Source organism: Urocitellus parryii, chromosome 4, assembly GCF_045843805.1.
Source record: "Urocitellus parryii isolate mUroPar1 chromosome 4, mUroPar1.hap1, whole genome shotgun sequence".
NCBI classification, from domain to species: Eukaryota; Metazoa; Chordata; class Mammalia; order Rodentia; family Sciuridae; genus Urocitellus; species Urocitellus parryii.
Window position 1 is genome coordinate 117914152 of NC_135534.1, and position 25025 is coordinate 117939176.

Here is a 25025-nt window from a genome sequence, read left to right on the forward strand (position 1 = left end):
CCATGCACAAAAGTTAACTCAAAATGGATCAAGGAGCTTGATATCAAATCAGAGACACGGCATCTGATAGAAGAAAAAGTTGGCTACGACCTACATGCTGTGGGGTCGGGCTCCAAATTCATCAATAGGACACCCATAGCACAAGAGTTAACATCTAGAATCAACAAATGGGACTTACTCAAACTAAAAAGTTTTTTCTCAGCAAAAGAAACAATAAGAGAGGTAAATAGGGAGCCTACATCATGGGAACAAATCTTTACCCCTCACACTTCAGATAGAGCCCTAATATCCAGAGTATATAAAGAACTCAGAAAATTAGACAATAAGATAACAAATAACCCAATCAACAAATGGGCCAAGGACCTGAACAGACACTTCTCAGAGGAGGACATACAATCAATCAACAAGTACATGAAAAAATGCTCACCATCTCTAGCAGTCAGAGAAATGCAAATCAAAACTACCCTAAGATACCATCTCACTCCAGTAAGATTGGCAGCCATTATGAAGTCAAACAACAATAAGTGCTGGCGAGGATGTGGGGAAAAGGGTACTCTTGTACATTGTTGGTGGGATTGCAAATTGGTGTAGCCAATTTGGAAAGCAGTATGGAGATTTCTTGGAAAGCTGGGAATGGAACCACCATTTGACCCAGCTATTCCCCTTCTCGGTCTATTCCCTAAAGACCTAAAAAGAGCATGCTACAGGGACACTGCTACATCGATGTTCATAGCAGCACAATTCACAATAGCAAGACTGTGGAACCAACCTAGATGCCCTTCAATAGATGAATGGATAAAAAAAATGTGGCATTTATACACAATGGAGTATTACTCTGCATTAAAAAATGACAAAATCATAGAATTTGGAGGGAAATGGATGGCATTAGAGCAGATAATGCTAAGCGAAGCTAGCCAAGCCCTAAAAAACAAATGCCAAATGTCTTCTTTGATATAAGGAGAGTAACTAAGAACAGACTAGGGAAGAAGAGCACGAGAAGAAGACCAACATTAAACAAGGATGAGAGGTGGGAGGGAAAGGGAGAGAGAGGGGAAATTGCATGGAAATGGAAGGAGACCCTCAGGGTTATACAAAATTACATACAAGAGGAAGTGAGGGGAAAGGGAAAAATAATACAAGGGGGAGGAATGAATTACAAAAGTGGGGGTAGAGAGAGAAGAGGGGAGGGGAGGGGAGGGGAGGGGGGATAGTGGAGGATAGGAAAGGCAGCAGAATACAACAGACATGAGTATATCAATATGTAAATCAATGGAAGTGTAACTGATGTGATTCTGCAAGCTGTATATGGGGTAAAATGGGAGTTCATAGCCCACTTGAATCAAAATGTGAAATATGATATATCAAGAACTATGTAATGTTTTGAACAACCAACAATAAAAAAAAGAAAAGAAAAAAAAATGGGCTAATTCTTACTGTGCCTTCTTCATGAAGTTATCATCAAAATCAAGTAAGACAAATGAAAGCCTTTTGAAATTGCTTGTGTGTTTGTGCATGCAACAGATCAAAAGAATCCTCTAAATTCTCTTAAAAAAATTCTACTAGGCCAAAGGAACTAAATGATAGCAGCATCCTTAGGCATTTATGCTTGAGTTTTCTCCTTGTAAAATTGCTTACTCCTCTCCTGGCAGGCCCAGGGAAGTAAATAACAGGAACAGTGAACAATTTGGTGATGAGTAAATAAAACTGGAAAAAGGCCCTGAGGGGTTATGGGTAATGCCAAAGTTCTTATTATGCAGAGATTTTGGAGTTGCCACCTCTCTGAAAGGGCAAGGAGAAAGTGTAAAGTATCAGGATAGATAGCCTTCTACTTGGAAGGTATGAGTATTCAGAGGGTGTAAAGTATCAGGACAGATAGCCTTCAACTTGGAAAGGTATGGTATGAGTATTCAGTTCATGGGTATTCAGTTCTTTTCCATGTTAATTGTAAAGTGTGTCAGCCCTGATTTTCTCTGAGCTGGAACACAGTGCATTGATAGCAAGATGGTATGGCACATAAAAAAAAGTTATTTAAAAGTCTTCAGGGGCATACTAAATTTGTGTAATAAACTTTCCTTCCTAAACCTGACCTCTGTGTTTTATACAGTGAAACTTTCATTGTAGAAATTGGATTCAAAATGTCTGCTTCCTCTCCTTGGCCTCATGTGAACTGTAATCCTGGCTGATTCTCAGTCCCCAGGTAGTTATTCTGACCCTGCCTTTCCAGGGCAAGGGCAGGGAGGTGGCCTGGAGAAGGGGAAGGTAATTAAAGTGGCCACCCATTCAGAAGAAAATTGAGTCTGCTAGAGGGGAAAGGGCAAGGAGAGGGTATAAAGTCCTTGATGGCTGGAACACCAGGAAGAAAGGCAAGACACAAAGGAGAAGAGAAGACAGTGATTTAGTGTTGTCCTGACAACCAGAGCCCCTGTTGTTCATGGTGACTTTACCTCACAGGGAGAGCTCCATGCTCTGCTCTGGGCATAGAACTACCACAACAGGAGACAAGGATGGGAAGGGAAATAGTGGTAGGGGGAGAAGTGCTAAGTAATTATGTACTCTCGACTCAGAAGGGGCTGACCTCCAAATTTCTATTGATATTAGAGGTAACAGAGGAGGCTGGAAAAGAACAGCCTTGAAAACAAAGGATATACATGAGAAGCAGATGTCCAAGATAAAGAAGCAGGAAAAATGCTCGAGATGGTGTGAAGGAGAAGGAAAGTGACTATAATGAACAGAATCATCTGTATGGAAGAATTATCTGAAGATATTTGTTTCCAGTTTCCTCTCTGCAGTTTGAATTTCAAAACTTTTCCAAGCTAGAAGGCTATCTATCCTGATACTAAGGACATAAGGACAGAGAGGTGGCAACTCTAGAATCTCTGCATAGTAAGAATTTTGGGAGTACCAACTGTGTGATTAGAAAATATGGTTAATAGATAACATTGAAAAAAAAAGCAAGAAAAAAAAGAATAGAAAAAAGAGGAAAAATAAACCATAGGGGAAAGAGGTCCAGGGACTTATCTTGACACTGCATTTATATGGCAAGCTGCCCTCCCATGAGGGCTAAATTCCCTGTTGAGAACTCCTTTGATGCTGATATTACATGAGAGCTGGACTAAAGTGTATCTCCCACCAGTTCACCCTTACTCTATCCTTGCTCCAGTATCAAATAGGTCTATTCCTAAATAAGACATTTGGTGAAGACTCTAAGGCCAGAGGTAAAACACTTGCCTACCATGCATAAGGCCCTGGGTTCTATCTCCAGCACCTCAAAACAAAAACAAAACTGAGCATAAAGATGTAATTGCTTCTCTAAAACCAAGTTAATAAGAAAGAGCCAAATGGTTTCATGGCTGCAAGCAACAAGAAATCCCTTGCTTACATAACAGGCATAAGATTCCTAATATCAGGGCAATCTGGCACTAACTCTCCAAAAAGTCCTTTAGTATAGGACAAACTAGCTTATACAGAATTGACAAGATTCTTTCCACTTAGATGTCCAGCTGGTCTCATCATCATCACAGACTGGTTCATTCTATTCTGAAAGAAATCTTCTAGCACTGAATTCTTAAGGGATAGAATTCACTCAAAGGGACAACTTCTGGCAGTATACATTGCTCAGAGAAAGAAGAAAATGTTGAAGACCCATCTGAACAGAGTAAAGGGTGAAAGAAAAAAGCAACTTGGCTTGTCTAAAAGTCATTGGCACTATGGAGTGGGTGGACTGATAGCCTCTGAATCATGATGCAAGATGCAGCATGGCTTGGATATCATCACCATCAGAGCAAGTGACCTATAATTGCAAAATAGGTCTCCCTCAGAGAAGGAATGGGTATTATTTAACCTACAGCGCCACCTGGTGCCTATAGGGAGAATTCTTGTACTCATTTCCACCTAGTAGCTGGGCAAGTCTTCCTTTGACAATTTTATTTAATTTTTAATGTGTGTTTTGTGTATTTATTGTTTTTATTAGTGCATTATAGTTATCCATAATAATGAGGTTCATTTTGACATATTAATAAATGCATAAAACACAATTTGCTTCATTTTCTGTGATACATTTAAAACAAAAACAATGTGGACATGACACATAGATTCTTTTTCTGAGAGCATGGCTAAAAATATTCAAAACATGCTTAAAGGTTATCTTTTATTTTAAATAGAGACATTATCCTTTAAAAGTATTTCAGTGTCTGGAATATTATTCATCCCAAGTCACTCTAATTGATAACCTGTCTCAAAAGGTCTAGCTCCATACATACTTTCCTCTTTATAAAGCCTCTCTAACATTTATTATCTCTTATTCCCTAAACAACTTCATGAGAAAGGTACTGTTATTCCCATCAGAGAGTTAACTGTGGCAAAGGCAGATTAAGTGATCTGTTCAAGTCACAGCTACTAAACCTAAAGGTAGGATTTAGATTCAGATCTGACTGACTTCAAGGTTCACATATTTTCTTTCCCAAGTGGAAGGAGAGAGATCTAGAAGGAGCAGGAAGAGGGTGGACCATGCTTTCTGAGAGGGTAAACTCAATGGGGCCTCATAGTGGGGAGCCCAGGAAGGTCAGGGGCACTGTACTTTTTTGGAAATGATAGTGCAGATGGACTGAAAAGCCCCAAATAAAAATCTCTTTGCTTAGGCCCATCATGACTCTGGGAATTATAGTTGCCCAGTTTAAGAGCTGGGCATGCCCTCTGGGGGAAGGATGAAAGATTGTTTCCATTTGCATTTCTTTTCCCCAGTCCTATTGAAGAACCACCAGGGTCTCAGTAGTGATAAGCAGAGGGACTGATTCAAGTGGAATGGCATGTGATCTTACACGTTCATTCATTTGACACAAATTAAATAAGTGTCTCCTATGTATCAGGCTAGGTATTTAAGATGTAATAATGAATAAGACAGTCCCTTCCCTCAAGAGTCTTAGAGTTGTCATTAAAACATTAAGTTGTCAGAGATATAGAGATGTATACCAATAATGTGACTCAGGGAACAAAAGGCTATAAGTTTTAAGTAATTTTGACATTCTGCATTTTCCCCCCTAACTTTTACAGTAACCACTGCTGTAACTGAACTTGAGTATATGAGAATTTAAGAGCACATGCCATATACAAAAGTGTAAACACACAATGCACAGGCACAAGGCAGTCAGCTGTCACATACTTGTTATAACTTTAAAGGCACATTCAAGTGGAGACTGTCAGTACATGACAGGATGGGCACAACATCTTTAAGATGGGTGTAGAATAAGCAACATCTAAGAAAGTTGTCAGGCAGACCATTCGTACAGTAAGTATCTAGTAGGTGAAACTGCTGGGCTCCATTCTGGCCTGATCTGTAGAGGTCAAGAACTTCGCTTTGGCATGGCCCAAGGAAGAGGCATGGTACAAGTAGAGCTCCTTGTCTCCAAGGAGATACAATGCAATCTGAGCAAAGCTATCACTGTGAAAAGCTAATTTCGGCACCACTAAAACCAGTCCGAGTCAATGATTATTACTAGGCCAGGAGTTAAACCTGATATGAGAAACCTTAAGACCTAGTTTGAGTTAATTTTGTATCTATAACTTCTACAAAAGTATTCATTTTTCCAGAGTAAGCATTTTTTCTAGAGAAGAAGCGCATAGGAAGAGATCAGGTATAAACTACAGCAAGGCACCAGAGTAGATGAAAAGGAAGTTAGGGAGCAAAGGAAAAAACTGTGATCTGTATTTTCTGAACAAAGGAAAGAATTGTGATTTGTGTAACTCTGAATCTTAATTTTTATACTTTATCTACTTTCGAAAAAGTATAGATGTAGAATGGTGAAACCTAGTCAATCTCTAACTAGCTGTGGGTGCTTTAAGAATAAAATAAGAAAATGCAAACAGAAATAAGTTTATATGCTACCACCAGATGCATGTCTTCCTGGGACCAGTCAGATGGACAGCAAGATATTACACAAGAATAAGTCACAGGGGTTTTCTAGTGAGAACAATTGTAGTGGCTACTCAGTAAGAAAGCTTGCACAGAGGTAGGCAGTGTGCAGTAGTAGAAAGTGCATGGGTGTTGACATCAGAATGACTTATGTGGAATCTTGGGTGTGATACTTCCTGGTTCTTTGATTTCGGAAAAGTTATTTAATCTGAATATAATTTTCCTCATTTGTAAAATGTGAAAATATAAATCTATCTCATAGAATTGCACATTAGTACATAAAGTATGTAGCTGCTTAACTGGTATAGTTAGGCTGTAATAAATTCATTTCCTTTCCTGTTATAATTATTTGTGTCCCTTTAGTGGCAGGCTTTGAGTTTCCCTTAGGAAATAATCAGTGTTATAAAAACCACTTTTCCATCTACTACTTACACGTCTACCAAGAAAAGATGCCCTTGCAGTGGAGTTCCACCCAGAGAACATCTATGATTCTGGAATGACTTAAGACAATTATGAAAGCAAGAGAGTTCATGGTCAACAACTCCTATTTATCCGTAAGGGAGGTGGACATCCCATCTAGCAGTGCAGCACTCTTCAATGCTCTGCCATACTCTTATCCTAACCTTTCCTAGCAGATAACTGTAGAGAGATATCTTTTCTAAGAAAACAATTCCATGGCCTGACCTAAATTCCAGAACTTGCCATTTAATTTTCTCCTAAGTTCATTGCTTATTGGACTCATTATTCCTGTACATTCTTTTTTTCCCCCTCTGTAAATTTCTTTGACTTTAAATTTTATTTTTTCTTCTTAAAAATAACAGAACCTTCTCCTTTTTACTGACTTTATGCCTAGTATCCCCAACATATACAACACAATCTCTCTCCTCTCTCACTCACTCACTCACTCTTTAAGAAATTTTGATGAAGATGCCAGGAATGTGTCTGCTGCCCTTTTGACACAGGGTCTGATACCATCTTCAGGGCCATGGGGAGGGCAGAGCCCTGGACGTGGCATTCACGTACTCTACTGCTGGCCTGGCTCCTATTTTTATCATGGCATGGCTCTGGGCATCTAGGCAGGGACCTGGTCCAACTTCTTCTCATTCCTTTACTCTACATCAGACTCCAAAATAATCTCACCCCTTACCTTGGCTGGATCTTCTTGCCCCAAACCTTCTATCATCAATGGAGCACAGTACATCTTTCTTCCTTCCCTTTAACCCAGGCTAGTTCTGAGTACTTTTCCAATTCCCTAAGCCTGATTTTGATGCATATAGGAATACTGTCAAGTTTCTTCTGTTTTCGGACATGAGCAGAGTTCGCACAAGCTGGATTTGCTCCTTGGCTTAGTTTGATACCCCCACACCCCTTCTCCTGCCAAATAAGGAGCGCTCCTTGTTACATAATTGGACCTTCTCAGCACAGAAGCTGACATACGAGGTCAGGCGCGCATGCGTGCAAGACTTCCCTTTGACTTAACAATGCCTTTTTTGGGCATCTAACTTCTCTTAGCTCCCCTCCCTTACTCTCTCCACACCATCAACAAACAAGAGAGATTTATAAGTCTGGCTCAGAACAGAACTCCTCCAACTTTCACTTGGAAAGAGGGGTCATGAGGTTAAATTTACTCTGTCTTTTTTTTTTTTTTTTTTTTACTGCCTTGTAGGCTAAGGAGAGAATATGCTTATAATTTGGCAGAAGTCCCTGGAGTCCAAGGGAGCTACGTATATAGGTCTTTTAAGGGAGCAGGGAAAGTAAAGAAAGCTGGAAGCAGAATAAACTTGTCTGCTTGGAAATAATATGAGGTTGGAAAATGAGGCTGTTTTAAGGAGGAGATACATCTAAATCCAGGTGGCTGTATTATTCCTGATGCCCAAACTGCTGTATGTTTATGATAGTTAGCGAAGTGGACACATTCACCTGAGGTACTGACACAAGATATTACTGCTCCTTAAATCACAGAATTTAAAGGAAGAGAAACCTAGTACCCTTCAAAAGGACATGGTTTAGCTAACTGTGTTTTCAGAGAGAACAAACATGTGGCCTCCTGGATGGCAGTCATGGGGACATTGGGGACACTGGGACCTCATATCACACCTCTTGTGGGGGGGTGGTCAGGGTAGGTGCAGAGGGGAGGGTGCTGTAGCTCTAGATATCAAGTTCCTGGCTTATTTGCTTACTAAAGCAAATAAAGGACTACGTAAACTACTTTTTAAAAATAAAAACTGCAAGCTGCCCAGGGAATAGTAATACAGACTGACTTTAGGAGGGAACAGTGTTCTTTTTGTTACATGTGAGATATAATTTGGATTCTATAAACTATCTGATAATCTCTTCTTGGGGAATGTTTGCTACTCAGAGTGAAAGATTTTTGGGTTGGCCTTATCCTTCAAATTATAGGGCAAAGGTTCTGATCCTGAAAATTAAAGAATCATTATAGCTAAAAATTAGAAAAAACTGGGTTGAAATTTTATGTGTGCTATTTTGACCTGTCATCTTGATATAATAACACAAATTCTTTGTAAATCGTAGTTTCCCCCATGTTAGAAGTAGGATTCATAATACCTATTCCATATGGCTCTTAAAGAGATTAAATGATAGAATATGTTTGAAATGTTTGGCCCAATGTTTGTGTGAAATAAGACTCTGAACAAAAGCTTGCAGGATAGTAAATACCTTGCTGATGAGATGATCAATCACTACACTCTGAATTTAGAAGTAAGGCCCATCTTTTCCATGTCTACCATATATCCAGGGACTTGTTGGTATGAGACAATGGCCATGAAGGGCAAATCCTTGGGCCTCTGGAGAGGGAATTGGTTCTTTCTTCATACACTATGACTTATTACTTCCTATCTAAAGGAGGCTTCTGGAACACTATGAAACCAGCACAAGATTCTTGAGAAGAGGATCAAAAATGTAAAGTGAATAGGGATTTACAGGGGAAGACAGAAGGTCTTGAAAGGGGAAGGATGAGATTCTTGCTGCTATAGTTCTATTTCCTTGTAGCTAACAGAAAATGAAATGGACTAAGGATAAAGTTAGACTAGATATAAATAAGAACTTTTGGGGCTGGAAGAGATATACCTAAACAGGTTACAAAATACCATTATTTAGAAATACCTATCATGACCATGTTTAACAGTCTATAGATACAACAAGGTTTTCAAAAGCAGCCACAAATTTCTGTTCTTGTACAATATTTAACAATTACATTCACAATTTCCTGTCTTTCTAAATAGTGATGGCATTCCATAAGAAAACAGAAAAGAAAACCAGGAATGACAAGTGAAGAGCAAATCAAGAAAAATTCAGGAGCAAGCCCTCTCTTTGATATAATTTATAGCATGAGTTGCATAAAGGTTTTGATAGTTTTCATTTACCAGCTGTGTATATATCTAGCTAACTGGATCTAGCAAAAGTGTCAAGGGTTGGGGACAGAAAGGTGAAGAACTTAGCTTGATTCCAAAGCTTTCCTATTAGAACAGATTTCAGTAGTTCTCCCCACCCAGGTGGGCAGGAGCACCAGGAAACCTGGAAAACACTATGGAACTATGTACTTCACATGTGCTTGTTGGTACTGGACAGGAGCCCAGGTGTTCTGCTTCCTAATGTAAGACTGGGAGTGCTGTGGTTGTTGCTTTAACAAATGGGACCACTGGCACAAAATCACTTTGAAAGACCTCATAAAGCCTTCATTACTTAGAAGCCCAACTCTGTGTGGCTCAGAGAGATGGGCACAAAAGGGATGGTGGTAACTGGCAGAAGGAGACTGGTATGGGGTGATGTATCTAGAAGACATAAAAAGTGAAGCTAATTTTCAGCTACTAGTTGAAGACATTAGAAACAAAATATGTCTTATTATTCTTCTTTTCTGTAGAGCAAATATTAAGAACTATCGTTTACTAGACATCTTGAGATAGCATTGTTAATTCTGTTTTCCAGATGAGGAAACCAAAGCTCAGAAAATTTAATTATAGAATAATGGCTTACTGGAGTAGATAAGAACTTGGGCTTTTGAGCAGCTTGGTTTGAATGGTGGCCCTACCACCCATTAGCTTTGTGATTGTGTGTAAGGCCCTGAATTTCAGCACTCAACCTCTTTAAATTTAAATTTATTAAAATATAATAAAGTAGGGATCATGCCTATTTTGTTCACTATTGACCAGCTTTTAGTAATATACATTTTTTTCCCCTGTGAACAAAGAAGCAAGACCAAAATCAATCCCCAGGTGTATAAAGAGAGACAGAAACATTTAAAGGTAAAGTGGGACAAATGCCACAAAACCGCCTGGCCAAATCTGTACCATCAAGCCAAGAAAGAGTTCAGACTAGGAAACACAACTATTATTTCTTTAATCCTACACACTCCCCACTAAGGGTCTGCAACCTGGCTTAGAAGTTTCTCAGCCTATGTTTGACTACTGAAAGTCTATCCCATGTCTACTGTAGCCCTTGGGACTTACTTCCCTTGTATTTAACTTTCCTGCTTAGATTTCCAAGGATCCTCTCTATGTGAGATATCAGTTCTTCCATGATCTTACTGTAATTCTCAGGATCTAGTTCTCTCTCTCTTTTTTATCTGGACTGGCCCAAGCCATTTCATTTTCTGAGCTACTCAAACTTTAAGGCAAATTTTCCCCTACCTTTTAAATATAGATCTTAATCTTTTCTAAGTCTCTGCTGATGCATCTATACTTTTTTTTTCCTTTTACACACATTTATCAGGCACCTACTATGTGTTATGCATGGAAATAAGCTGGACAACTTAACAATCCACAAAGCAAATATGGTCTTGCTTGCCCCTGGTGTTCAGTCAGCAGAGGTGGACAACTAAGCAATCAGCAAGTTAGAAAGGCCCAGATGCTATGAAGCGAAGTGGGAAGCAGATGGCTGGGAGTTTCCCTAAGGTGACAGGGAGAATGGGAAGACCCTCAGGAGGGTAGAGGGAGTAAAGGGCAATGGCCCGCCAGTAACTTGGAACAGGAAGGGTGTGGCCAGGTTTCCAGTACATAGGGACTGACTGGGGTGAGAGTGGGGTCACCACAGGAGACCAGGCAGGATCTGTGGCCCTTCTCTTGCAGGAACTAACAGTAGGTCTATGGGTACGCAGCTCCTCAGAGCCCTTCCACCTATACTTTTAAACTCCTACTGAACAATTTCTTATGTTCTGAAATTAATTCATCAAGTAAATGACTACAGGGGAAGGGGTGTTATAAAAAATCACATATTATCTATTTGTAGGATCTTTACATTTTTAAAAAATATTTGGAAGATAAGAGAAAGAAGAGACATGGAGGCCTAATTAGCAAGAGTCATAGGGGACTGAATAAAACATTAGGAAACTATATTTTTAAGTATAAAGATATTGAGAAGGGTAATGTTTTTTCTTTTATCAAATATTTAATGAATCCACTACGCCCCTGTCCTTGTGTAAGTTGCTGGGGATACAAACTAGTTCTGGTCTAGGGCAGGGTTTCTAGTCTAGGGCAGGGTTTCTCAATCTAAGCCTACAAACATTTTGGGAAGGATATTTCGTCATCGTTAGTGAGGAAAGAGCTTTATATCAACAACAATGATCTGTTTTCTCCATTTTTTAAAAATAGTTAATCATCACAGTGACTCCAGGTCTGGGGACATAAAAGGAGAACAGATCCCAGAGAAGACAGTGTTAAACAAAAGTCTATTAAGATCACAGCAGTGGTGTTGGGGCTGGGGCTTTCTGATAGTCTTCTGGCAATATTCATCCCTGCCCTGTAGCAGACAGCCTACCTTTTCTTATGGCCACAATTTTCCTGGACTCTACACACTTACCCTTCCAAGTACAGAAGACACCATTGTGTCCAATTTCCATGCAATTTGAGAACCTGACATGAAGGAGAACTTAGCAACCTTACCTTTGAATTAGGGTCCCAAAGATAAGATGAAGAAATTTCTGCATGTTTTCAGTACATAGCCATTTCCACTGTTTCATTAACAGCAAGAGGATTAGATTCAGGGCTGTGTCAGCTAACTCTGTTTCTGTTCCTGAGGGACATAAAGGCATAAAAGTAACTAAGAAGAAACCCCCAATTGAGGATGTATTTAATGCACTGGTGGCACTGGGGTCTTCTCTAGCTTCATATCCATCATCTTGGACTTTACTTTTTAATCCCTCTGCACTGAAATGAAGAGACACGTACTTCATACCTAGAAAGTTCAGTGATAGGCTCTGTATGTATTTATAATTCTTTGGTTAATGAATAAGTGTTCTTACTTTTTAAAAAGATTTTACATATATTTTATTTTACCTACCTAGCTTCTGTTTCTCCTTTATTTCCCCAGGTTGCTGAATTCATCTTGTTCCAAGTAAGAGCTCACAATTGGTGACTAACTGGAACTGGCAAAACTTTGTCTCTTCCTTGCCTTCCACTCGCCCCCACAATTCATCATGGAAATGTTGTGGGCAGAACTGGGGAAAGATTTGGGCTTCATTCTCCTGCAAAGCCTTGTTTTGACAGCATCTCCATTACACAGAGCTGTGGGTTTGAGATTCAGGAGGCTCCAGTTTGATTCTAAGATAACATGTGGTTCTAGGAAGAGCTCCACACCTCTGGTAAAGTGCCATGACATTTACTGATTTCTTCCCTGTTTTGAAGACTTCTGGAAGGGCCACAAATGAGCCTACACTCATGCTAACCTGGAGTTTCCAAACACATGTATTTTATGGAGTGAAACATCCATTTTCTAAACCTTTGTGTGGTGGGAGGACATCACTTCTGATTTGCTTTCTGGAGATTTCCTAGGAACACATAATATTCCACAGTAAATCTGAGGTTTCTGGTGCTATTGTTGTATTTAATATTATAATTAATCATCAACAATAACTTTGTTAGTCTAGGACTAACTGGACTTGCCTAAGCTCACCTCATTTAAGGGTCCTCTAAACATGAAAAAAAAGACAGTATCTCACAAAAACAGAAGGGAAACCAATAAAGTAGAGGAAGAGGATTGAGAGGGAAGGAGAACGGAAGGGCATAGGGAATTTGGGGGAATGAAATCTACTAAATTATTCTGTCCATGTATGAATATATCACAATGAATCTGCTTATGTACATAATCATAATCATCATCATTATCATCATAATATAGAGATAGAATAGAGAAAATGAATCAGAGGAAGAGAAAAGATGGAAAGGAAAGGTACTGGGAAGTGAGATCAATCAAATTATTATGTACATGTATATATATTGCATTATGAATTCCACTGTTATGTATAATTATAATGCATCAATAAAAAAGAATATAACTGATTTGGATAGATCTGCTAGAATTGAAACCCACTTCCCTCTAAAGGCCATCTAATACATACTTCCTTTTTCTAAATTATATTTCTAGTGGGCATTTGGCTGATGAACTGCTTTCTGACTAGCTAAAAGCTAGAAAAGCTCAGGTATAAACTATCCATTTAAAAATACTATATTCAAAATGTATAGGGTTGATCTGGGCTAGAGTTATATTGTTTCACCAATCCCTTTTATCTGAAATTTACTCAAAGATGGGCTATTCCAATTCCTGGGAAATAGAATTCTCCTCTATCCAATTACTTTTACTCTCTCAGTTTTTCTATTTGCTTGAAGCTGCCACCATGTGGTAACACTCAGTCATAGCAGTAAAAAACAATAAGGCGAACAAGGTATTGCCAAGTCCTCTGGAAGAAAATGATACGTTTTCTATCATATGAACACTTTTGAGTCTCTCAGAGCTAAAGAAGAAAAGCTCAGGTATAAACTATCCATTTAAAAATACTACATTCAAAATTTACAGGGTTGATTTGGGCTAGAATTGTATTGTTTCACCTATCCCTTTTATGTGTAATTTTTTAGAGTTTTCTGATGCTTTTACTGTCATACTACTTCATTTACCTAACCAATGAGATACATGTGAAGGGGTGGGATTTTAAACCCCCTTTTCCACATATTTAAATTGAAGTTCATAGAGCAGAGATAAGGTGATTTGTCCATGGTAACCTGAAAGACAACAGTAAAATTGGCTTTTTTTCCTTCTGAACCCAAGATTTTGTGATCTTTTGTTCTCACTAGAGGTCTTTTTCTTGGTGGAATTGATGTACTTTTTTTTTTAAGTTCTAGTTAAGGAAATACTAATTAATATCCAAGGCTCCAATTCTTCCTTTGTAGAATGCATCTGCCTTTCTTCTCCTGGGAAGCAAACCAATCCTGCCTCAAAGGACATAAAGGGGAAGTGAACCTAATCTCTTCTCTTTCCCTTCTCTGGCCTAGGAAACAATGTAGTATCATTTGTCATAGCAGTAAATACAGAAGGGAGAGATTTAGGAAAAAAGATGAATTCTATCTTGAACATACTGTATTTCAGCTGCTCTGTGGTCTGTTCACATGGAGGAGTATAATATCCAACATTTATGCATTATGGGCATATGTATGAGAGTAGAAACCAACAGTACAGTTGGGATTACCTAGGGACAGCATGAGGGGAAGAACAGAGAGCCCAAACCAAGGCTACACAGGGTTGGTGGGGAAAACAAAAAAAGTGGGCCCAAAAGGGACCACAAGGAGAGGGAAAGAAAACCAGAAAAGGGGTACCACAGACACTGAGGGAAAATTCTAGATAAAGACAGTGGTCCCATGTACCAGAGTATGTTAAAAATATTTTAAGATATTATACACATGGATCTTCTGTTGGGTTACAACTCCCTGTGTCTGGGCCTGCCTGGCTCCACTATTTGACTTGGCTTTAGGGACTGTGTTATACTCTACACTGGAGTTCAACATGTGGCTTGCTCAGTTAAAGACAAAAGATATTAAAGCTACAAAGTGCACCTATCCCAAGTTCTTATGGCTCCTTTCTCTGCAGGAGTAGAGACCTTTCCATTTACCTGCATCACTGCTGCTGAGGTCCTGGGATAGCATGGTTGTACCTGACAAGCAATCATCCACATAGTCTTTGGAGATTTGTTCTGGATCTTTTACTGGGACTTCTGTTGGCTGCATTTCCAGTAACTTTGTCTGCTTTTCAATAAAGGATTCCATCCCAGACATGGATAGGATCTCTGACTCCTGAAGAAACAGCCAGTGGCATATGACATAAAGAATGCAGAAAGTACAGAAGTAAATGCAGCACTATAGGTTTCCCTAAAATTTTTGTGCAGACTCTGGAGACTCTACCAAAGTACCATGAGTATAGAACCCACTAACCCTAAGGCCAGTCTATAAAAGTTTCTTTTTTTTTTTTTTAACCCAAATTTCAAGCTTCCCTGGGATTATCACTTTTGCACACATTCTTGGTCATCTGTTCTCTTCTATAAATTGGTTTTTCTTCTCATCCTGTCATTCTTAATTCTGAACCCACTACCTTAAGAAGCCAACCTGCCAACCCACAACAATTAGAATTCAAAAGCACTCAGAGAAAATACTTTTAAATGTGAGACCTGGATGTTAGTTAAGTTCTTGGCAAGACACTTCAGTTCTTCCTGACTTGAGAGAATGTTTCAATTACCTATAACTATAGAATCAACACCCTGGGTCTTGATTCCTACAGTCCTCTGGGCTTTGGGGCTTACCACATTGCGCTCCTGGAGACAATAGAGAATCTTTTCATGTACTTCATTCATACTCAGTGCTGGAGAAATTTTGCTGGATGAGAACCTCAGTCTGGACCTAGTACAGCAATAAAGGGCAGAAACAGAATATAGTTTGTGGTCTTTATTTCCATACAAAGAGCTGGCCAGAATTGATAATACATTAAAAAAAATTAAAAAAAAAAAAACAACCCACACTTATTCTTAGGGGCTTATGGTACTCAGAGTTGCCAGGAAAGATTTGGCCCTGAAATCTTCCAAACAATATATATTCTGGCATTTCTTCATAGATAGTGCATATACTATGCACACATTAAAAATTTGTTGAAGGCTAAACAGACAAAAAAAGAGACTGAGGGAAAATTCTAGATACCCTTTTTGTTGTGGGTACCCTTTTTGTTTTGGACAACCATTTATTCCCCTTGTATTCCAAATAAAATCAGAGAAGGGATTGCCAAGTGATAAATCTCAATGTTTCAAGAGATAGAGAACAAATAAGCACAGGCACAATGGTCATCTTATAAAATATGGGTCAATTAAAAAAGGCTATCTATTGTGAGTCTGGCATTGCTGGATTTTAACATGAACACAAAGACAATGGCAGTCAGACACGCACATACATACTTTCTCTTTCCCTATGGGCCCATATTCAGATGAAATTTCCAGTAAGATTAAGTGTGGTACCCTTGCCTTCCACATGTTGGTGTGGAGTGATGCCAAGGAACAACTGGGACTCTAGTGCAGGATGCAGTAGCAGTCAACCAGTTACTAAAATAGACCCTGCAGGTTTCTACTCTACTCTTTTCTTGTTTATTGTTAGTATATGAAATTTCTGAGCCAAGATTACCAGAAATGACAGCAGAGATGAGTTATGAGCCTTAATTCTTAATAGGAAAAAAACCCTCAAAATATCAGAAGATAGAAAAGAGAATATCCATAGTCTACAGTATTCCTTCTAGTAAACAACAACAACAACAAAAATCCTTGGTCAGCTGAGTGCTGGGTTCCTGCTCTAGGGGTGTGCTAAGTAGCCCAGAGTCTGGCTTTGCCTAAAAATTTTTATGTGTGCCCCACCTCCTTTTCCTCCTCCTCTTTTCTAGGCTTGAGAATGAGGTAGGCTTTGGTTGAAGATTGAGGATCAACCTGATAACTGGGGGAAGGGTCTCTGGGCCACTGAAGGTTCTTACTTGCTAGCCTTCTTGCCTTCTGTCTGGGACTTGCTTTCGTTCTCGGCCTCACTCAGCTCCTCTGTGGGGCTCTGGGGTTCAGAGCGAGGAAATGCTGTCTTCAAGGTATCCACAATAGCATTCACCACCATCTGCAGGGGTCAGAGGTGCAGGGTTAGTACAACCATTTACATCCCCAGATGGAAAATGCCAAACAGAAAAGAAGTCAGCTCATTGTGCCTTACGCAATAAGATGAGTAGAGAGCCAGGCTATCTAGCAGAGCCTCATCCATTAGGAAAGCCAAATACTCGCCAATAAAAACAATCTTCCCTTTTCTCTATGACCATCAATATCCTTTTCCTTGCAGAATAAAACAAACAATGCCATGGGGAAAGAAGCCAAAACAAACAGTGGGGTAAATAAAAACCTAGGAGTTCTGCAAGTTGGTGACTTCCTTTTTATATAAAAAGGTGGTCTCCAGTTTCTAAATTGATATAGCCTTCAATAAGATGGAACAAGTGGAAGTAATATAAGGAAAAAAAGAAGAATGAAAAAGATGATCAGAAATAAAAAATACAGTCTAGGAACATAAATAATATAAACATGCTTTGGGTAATTCACACAGACCAAAGAATTTTTTTTTGTAGTTAAATAATTTCTAATAGTAAAGAAAGAATGAAAATCACTGGGATCAAAATGAAGAAATCTAGAATTGAGATAAAATTTTCCAGCCATAAAGAAAACCAAATAATTTCCAATGAAGAATTATCTCTATTTCTCAGAATGGGAAAATGACAGACATATATTTACTAAAGAAGACATACAAAAAACCAAAATCCTGAAGTTTTTATGACAAGGAAAGAAACCATTCCTTTTCCTTGGTGTCTCTTGTTCTTTAACACTGCGGGAACAGCATATGCCTTCTTTGAGACATTCTTGGACGATCCTGCACAAGGAGCACAGTACAGCTAAGACAAGGTGGAATAGACAAGAAGGCTACAGTGGAGAGTAGAGAACAAGCCAGGGAAGGAACACAGAGGACAGCATGAAGATAGATAATGTAGCTCAGGAAATACAACTTGCTCTTTAAGCTCAAGAACTACAGTCTGTAGGAGGGTCCTAATCTGTCTCATCCACTTTTGCATCACTAGCAACTGGAACAGTGCCTGACTCAAAACAGGCATCTAATAAGATGTTGAAACAATCAATGAATGAATATATCTACATGGAACTCTGGGAGTTTTAGTTAGATGATCCCTTTGTAGTCTGTGGTTTATCCCACATAGCAGTGGATGTCCTCTGGCACCTACCACATGAAATTCCATTTTATTTTGTGCTCCCAAGCCTAGGTGAGAAGAGAGAAGCCCTTCTTCTGCCAATGAGACATTGTAAAACAAACCATCTTCTGATGAACATAAATCTCAGGCTTTTGTCCTGCAGACTGTGATAACAGCTGGTAATCATAGCTTATAAGTTCTTAAGTATTCCAGATTTCCTTCTCCTACCATCTCCATGGGAGCTGAGAGACCCTCTTGAATAAGTATAGTTCTTTGAATACTCTGTTTTCCATCAGAAAATCACAACATCAACTGAAATCCAGGTCAGTGTCCTGCCTTGGAGCTCTCTTTCCTGATGACCACACTAGGAATGACCTTTCCCACAAGAAGAGAATCCCTACAATTATCCATGGATCTTCACTTGATCCTTACATGCCTCTACTGCAGGAACAATCAACATTTCCCCAGGAGATGTGTGTACACTTAGAGTCAGGGCTACTATCACCTAATAGCTGCTCACTGTGATTTGGCAAGTTGATGATCCAACAAATATTTGGCAACATGTCTTAAAAATTCTAGTCAATGTTCTACTGACTCCTCTGTGCCACCTTGCCCTATACCCTACCTCTCTTATTTTTCAGATACTGCCTCTGTTCTGATGAACACTCCACGTCTGCAGAGAGAAATGAAAGCTGAGTATAGCAGCTTTGCTAGTACCTTATCTATTCTGGAGACCATGAATGGTTTCTTGACAAAGGCAATTCGAGCATCTGTGTTCAGAGCAAGAAATTCCTGCACCTCTTCACTGTTAGCGATTTCAGGAATGGCACAGAGTTGCTGCAAAATTAAGACAGAAGGATTTTAAAGAGAAATCCCAGTTCCTAGATCTCTCTGCCTTGGCTTGGGTGGGCAGGAGTCAGAATGAGGGCAAAAACAAAAAAGATGCTAACCTTGAGGAATGATTCCAGAAGGCTCTTTCGGGCTTCCACTCTGTCACTATCCATGTTGCCAAATGGAAGATCTGGAAAGAGCTTTTTAGGACCTTTCACATCTCCAAAATAAAACAAAAATACCTCCTTTATTTAACATTCATAGAGAGTTACCCTATATAAAAGAGTTATTGAATATTTTTTTTCTGACATTTTTTTTTTTAATTTCAGGAGTTCCAAATATGCTCCCAGGATGTAATATACAGAATCTACTCCCACTACTAATATAAAGAGACCAATTGATATAGTTAGAAGAGAGGGCTTTGAAGTCCAATCGATCAGTTTTGGGGCTCCAATCCCTAGTATAATGATGACTGCAGGAAAATTGCATAATCTTTCAGTAACTTTGTCTTTTTTCTGTAAAAGGGAGATGATGGTATCTATCTCATAGGCTATTAAGAGGATTAAATTAACTAACAAGAGAACCTGACCCATGTATTCAAGCTTGACTCAGTATTAGGTATTGTTACTAAGAAAGAAAATAAACAATTATGCCCATAGTTATTAATATATTTATTTGGACCAGAATCAGCATTTTTTTAAAAAAACAAAGTAACCAGTGACTAGCTCATATTTATAGTTGAGTTTTATTACACTTTCTTATTTTCCCTGGGCCTTGGAAGTGTCAAACAGCACACAAAAGGCCTGGTTGTTAAAGGAAAGGAAGTGACATGAATTTCTGTATAATATTTTAATATTTAAAAGTGAAGAATCTATTTTTCTAGAAAAGTTATAATGTCTCACTCTATCTTATGGGCACAGATAGAAATTTGAATGCATTTAGCAGCAAAGGACTACCTCAGAAAGAATGTAATCAGAGCTGTCTAGCACAAAACCCTCAAACTTTCAAAGCAAATTTGGGGAAGAACATCAATGCTGCGTTATCCTCTCCACAAACCCATAGGCTACCAATCATTCAGTTTAGGGTGGCTAGATGTGAAAAGCAAGCAGCCAGTCAGGGACTGGGCAATTCCTAACTTTTGATGAACTTTCGTAGATCTGGTTTCTCCTCCAGGCGGGTCTGCAGGTTCAAGAATTCCCGGTATCGGCGGTTCACAGTGTGGTAGGCCAGCTGCTGCAGGGCACTGCTGTTCTCACTGTTAAAAGCTGTCTCATACTGTTGAAGGAACAGATTTATTGATAGAATCAGCCAGGTTTAGGCAATCTTCTATTCTGGATTTAATGAAAACATGTTCAATGGCTACACAGTAATAGCACAGTAGGGATAAAGGGAGGGAGATATTCCTATTCTTTTATAGAACCTAACACATCTGATTGCTGCCCTGGGTTGAAATGAATAACTCAAACTCCAAGGAAGCTGAACTGAAGAATGAGTTCCTAATATATGTGGCCCAGAATGTCAGAAATGAATTTCACTCCTCCCTCCCTCAAATATTTACTTTATCTACAAAAATGGCTACATCACTATTATTCAAATCTCAAAAGGTGAGTATAAAACAGAAGGCATAACACCTATAAAAAATATTAACTCTATCACCCCTAAATTACAAATTGGACCTTATTAAGGGGAAAACCATTTTGCTTTTATACTCATTCAGGGATGATTTCTATTAATTGGGGGAAGAACAAATAATTCCAAACAATGAACATAAATCATTTGTTTGCGTGCAATGAATTAAAAGAACATGTGTTTTAGTTTTGCTCTGGATAGATTAATCTTCCTAGTTGTTATTTTTAGGGGTTAAGTTTTTTTTTTTTCCCCTAAGCACATGACATATGTATTAGAAGTCAAGTGATGACTGGAGATGTTTTAAAGTCTGTTGCCTTTGAATGCTTGGAGGGCTTGTATGTGGAATGATGACTAGTTCTTGTATGTTCCCAGAAAAGTGAGCACCGTGAACAACATGAAAGCTATGACTCAATACAGAGGAAAACTTTGTCTCTGACAGAGTAGTTAAGATATAAGGAACTGTTATACTTGCTCTTTTTAGGAATAGACTAATTAGGAGTAGGTTATTATTGTTTGGTATATTACTATATTGTGGCAAGTGATAGGAAAAACTATCCATTGTTGGTAGGACTTGGTGGTATTTTAAACTTTTTTATAGCTAGAGAAGCAGGGGTACTCACTATGAATTGAAGAGAGAAAATAAGTTCCTGAGACCAGTACTCAGAAATAAAGACACAGGTAGAATTCAGGGGAGGGCTCTCAGAGAAACTAGGAGTTGTAATCTTCCTGTGGAATATTCTGCTTATTGGGGGACAATATTCAATACTGATGTGTTCACTTCTATCATACAAACTAAAACTGGTTTACAATCAGAAAGTAAAATAACTTTGAAATCAAGTTAAAATCATAGTTACATTACGTCCTTTTGAAAATCTAAGGCCAATCTCAAACTATACATAATTGACTATATTATTTTGTTGCTCATTTTCCACCTTACCCTTTTTTCAGTGTCTACTTGAAGTAGGTAGTAACTGGTGTCAAAATTTAGCAATAACAAAAACAATAAGTGGGAGAAAGATTATGACTTAATAATTCTCTCCATTAAATTTTCTGCTAATGAAGAGGAAAAATAATTCTTGTTTAATATCAGTGTTAGAATATATCATAAATAGAAGATGGAAGAATCAGAAGCTGACACCTATTTGTGAGAAAGGTGCATGTCATTGGGACATATGGAATTAGAACAAAAAGGCAGGCAAAATGTTTACATCTGTCCTTTGAGACTAGCCAGAGTTATTACATGACAGATGTCTATACTTGTAAAATTTGTCTATTTCATAAGGAGTGTTTGTGTGTATGTATAAATATATGTACTTGCATGTTTATGATTCTGTTGTCTTAACTTCAAAATGTCTTGTTAATTTTCAAAATGCTGTTATGATGCAACTGAGTTCAGCAGATTAGGGAAGGCCCTTTTCCTATTAACAGGACTGGGATTTTGAGGATGAGAGTGTTAGCAGTATGCAGGTACATGCCTTATGGAAGTTTTCGGACTCAATGAGAAAAGCAAGGAAAAAGCAAGTAAAATACAACAGATAGGGTCTTGCCCAGGAATTCTTTTTCCAAATTTCTTCCCTGCTACATTCTTCTTAAAAAATACTAGTATCATTTGAACTTTGTTTTTGGAAGGCAGATTATTTACCTGTATTTACCTCAGAAGATAGGAATTTTTTTATTCCTGAAGACATTTAAGCACAAACTTGGAAACTATTTGGAAGAGATAATAATAAAGGAAGCTGCTTAGAGCAGCTGATTCCCTCCAAATAGTTTGAGGTCAAGGTGTCTTCACGTTGCCTGGAAAGTCTTATTTTTAAAATATATAGAACCCTGGACTCTACTTTGGACATTCTCCTTCAGAAATTGTCAGGGTCTATCAGAATCAGTGTATTTAAAAAGCAGCCCAAGTGATTCTGAGGTACAGCCAAGATTGGAAACTAGGGTAAAACCCTGAGCTTCTAGATTATTTGTATAGGAATAGGGTAAGAGCCTACTCTGCCTTACAAATTAGCTTCAGGCCATTTACATACAGATGTTTGTTGAATTAAACATAGCAAACTAAAAGTCATCTCCTGAGAGAACATTACATTTGCTGACTCTGATTTCTGATTACATTCCCAGCCCGTGGTGGGTACCTGTAGCTTGAATTCTGTTACCTTTACAGTGTAGAGTGTATACGGGTGAAATCCAGTGCCACTGTGCTCTCGGGCAGTAATGGTACCAGTGATACGAAGGTTCTGGATGACAACTGGGCCATCTGGACTGCTCAGGGGCTCAAAGCTGAAAGTGGTTGAGCTGAGAGGACCAGGTGGAGAGGAAGAAAGTGGAACTGGTGGCAGAGTTGGATCAAGGGAGCTCATATCATTGATGAGATCCTTATTATCTAAGCACGAGGGTCGCAGGGGCTGAATCTTTTTTGGCTCCTCCAACAAAGCTGTAAGAGAGGTGTCATCTCCTTGCTCTACCTCCTTGTCTGCTGTGTCAATTTGGATCTCTGGGCAGGAGTTCAGCATGGAGACCAGCAGGCCTGTTTCTGTCCCTGACCCCTCCTCAGTCTCTGCTCCTTCATTGCCCTCGGATCCCTCACCTTCCTTTTGTTCCAGAGCCTGGGAATCCTCTAAGGCACATAGGGCATCCTGGATCCGGTCAGAGAGGAAGTTGCCTGGGGTCATGAGCATGATAGTTTCTTTGCTCAGTTCAGACAGTGGAGACTCCAGTTCTGAGTCTTCACATAAGAACAGGGGGCCTCGAATATCTGGCTGTAGGAAATGAGATGAGTTGTTTCCTACTTTTCTTTCTTCAAGTATCCCAGCCATATCTGCCTCTACAGCTTCATGGCCTTCTTCAACCTCTGGGGAAGGGCCTGGCTCACTACAGTTTAGGAGCACAGAGGCTTCTACTGGAGAAGGGGCTCTTCGTTCTGGCAGAGTTTCCACCTCAACAATCAGTGGTAGAGATGTGGGCACTGAGTGCTGTTCCAAGGAACTGGGTGGGAAGAGTGATTTATCTATTTTTGCTGAATCATTTCTGGCCTTGGAAAAGATACCCACAAGTAAAAGGTGAATCCAGTCAGGATCTGACAGCTTGCTGATCAGTGGTAAGATTACATTGCAAGTAATGAGTTCAACCACCACATGGCGTCCAGTTCTAGTCTCCAAGTGGGGCTTGGGCACCAGTCCTTGAAGTAACAAATTCACAATGCCACGGGTATAGGTGACCTCTGTACTAGGATTGTGCATAGCAGGATGTGGGGCAGTAACCTGGCAATAAGCCTCCCAGAGCTGGGAAGGCTGGACTGGACCACTCTGCTTCTCTGTAAAGGTCTCCTTTGCCTGAATGTAGCTCTGCAGGTGACAACCACAGAGAGTCATAACTCTCTGGGCAAGAGCACGACTGTTCACCATACCCATCCTCCTCCGAAGTTCCTGCACCAACCCTTTCATGGCCGCCTCCATCTCTTCCTCAAAGGCTGGCTCCTGGCTCACTGAACGATACCAGGATAACACAAAATCTCGAATAATCATCTGGATGGTGCTGTTGATCTCCTGCTCCAACTGCCTTTCTGCCTCAGGGCATGGAGGGCAGGTGGCCACTGGGATGAACCGCTCCAGGTGTAGTCGACCTGAAAGCCCCAAAATGGAGCTGGAGCCTAGCCATCCTCCCAGCACCACTAGCAACGCTGAGAGAAGGCACAGAAGCCACACGTTAACCAGAAGGTGGATAACTAGAAGCCAGCCAAGTAAGATCCCCACAATCATCAGCTTCCGGCTACCCCACAGATTACTTAAATTACGTAAAGACTGGGCAGAGGTCTCCTGGATAGGGGACACTGTGTCGGCCTCCATGGCTGAACGGCTCAGGTAGCTTCCCCCAGACGACAGCCCTCTATTTTACTTAAGTGTCAGGAAAGGAGGCAGGTACTGTGTTCCAGATACAAGAAAACTGGAGTTCTCTACAGAGAACCGGCAGGGGCTTCGGGCCCTTGAAGTCCTACAGGCGCTGCAAAGCGACAGCTGCAGCTCTGCTTCTCCCCCTCACTACTGTCAACAGAACACTCCAACTAGCCGCTTCCAGCGGAGATGCAGAGGAAAGCTCTGCGGCCTTCATAGTGCCCCAGGCGGAGCGCCTCTCTGCAGCCTCAGAGAGGGCGGTGCAGGGCCGGCTGGGTCCCACACACACTTACAAACGCCGGTGCTGCGGCCGGCCGGGGGCGGGTCACACGTCGCCAGGGGCCCCGCGTCCAGTCTGAGACCCCGCCTGGAGTGGACTCATTGGGGTTCCCGCCGACAGCCTCAGCCCGCAGCCACCGCAGGCTAGGGCGGCTAGGGCGACCGTGTTCCGCAGCGCCCACTGTGCCAGGGCTGCCGGCCGGCCAGCAGCCGGCGACAACTTCCGGGTCGTGGCGGGCAGGAGCGAGGCATGCTGGGAGAGCGGCTGCAAGGGCCCGGAGAAGCGGCTCTGCAAGGTGCCCCCTGGTGGTCAGAAGCCGTTGTGACGGTCGGTCTCCACACCTGAGAGCTGCAAAACTTGTGCTCCCCAAGAGAGGACAAAAATTCCATGTGTCACTAAACCACTGTGGCCATGAGGCAGTGACTCGCACGCTCAGATTTCTAGCGTCTTT

The 25025-nt window shown here is 40.2% G+C and overlaps 1 protein-coding gene across 2 annotated transcripts in view; it reads right to left on the minus strand.

Moving 5' to 3' along the window:
* Snx19 (sorting nexin 19) overlaps positions 1–24780 on the minus strand; it is a 42969-nt gene extending 18189 nt beyond the window's left edge. The window contains exons 1-8 of one of the 2 annotated variants that reach the window (XM_026392439.1): positions 24588–24780; positions 19915–20053; positions 18898–18998; positions 18665–18784; positions 16691–16821; positions 15486–15582; positions 14802–14982; positions 11806–11935 (exon numbers count right to left, since the gene is read on the minus strand). In XM_026392439.1, the coding sequence (XP_026248224.1) occupies positions 11806–11935; positions 14802–14982; positions 15486–15582; positions 16691–16821; positions 18665–18784; positions 18898–18951 (713 nt within the window). In that variant the 5' untranslated portion in view covers positions 18952–18998; positions 19915–20053; positions 24588–24780. Of the gene's footprint in view, positions 1–11805; positions 11936–14801; positions 14983–15485; positions 15583–16690; positions 16822–18664; positions 18785–18897; positions 18999–19914; positions 20054–22560 lie in introns of both variants that reach the window. The other variant, XM_026392437.2, reaches the window with a different exon arrangement.
* Positions 24781–25025: the final 245 nt, after the last annotated feature.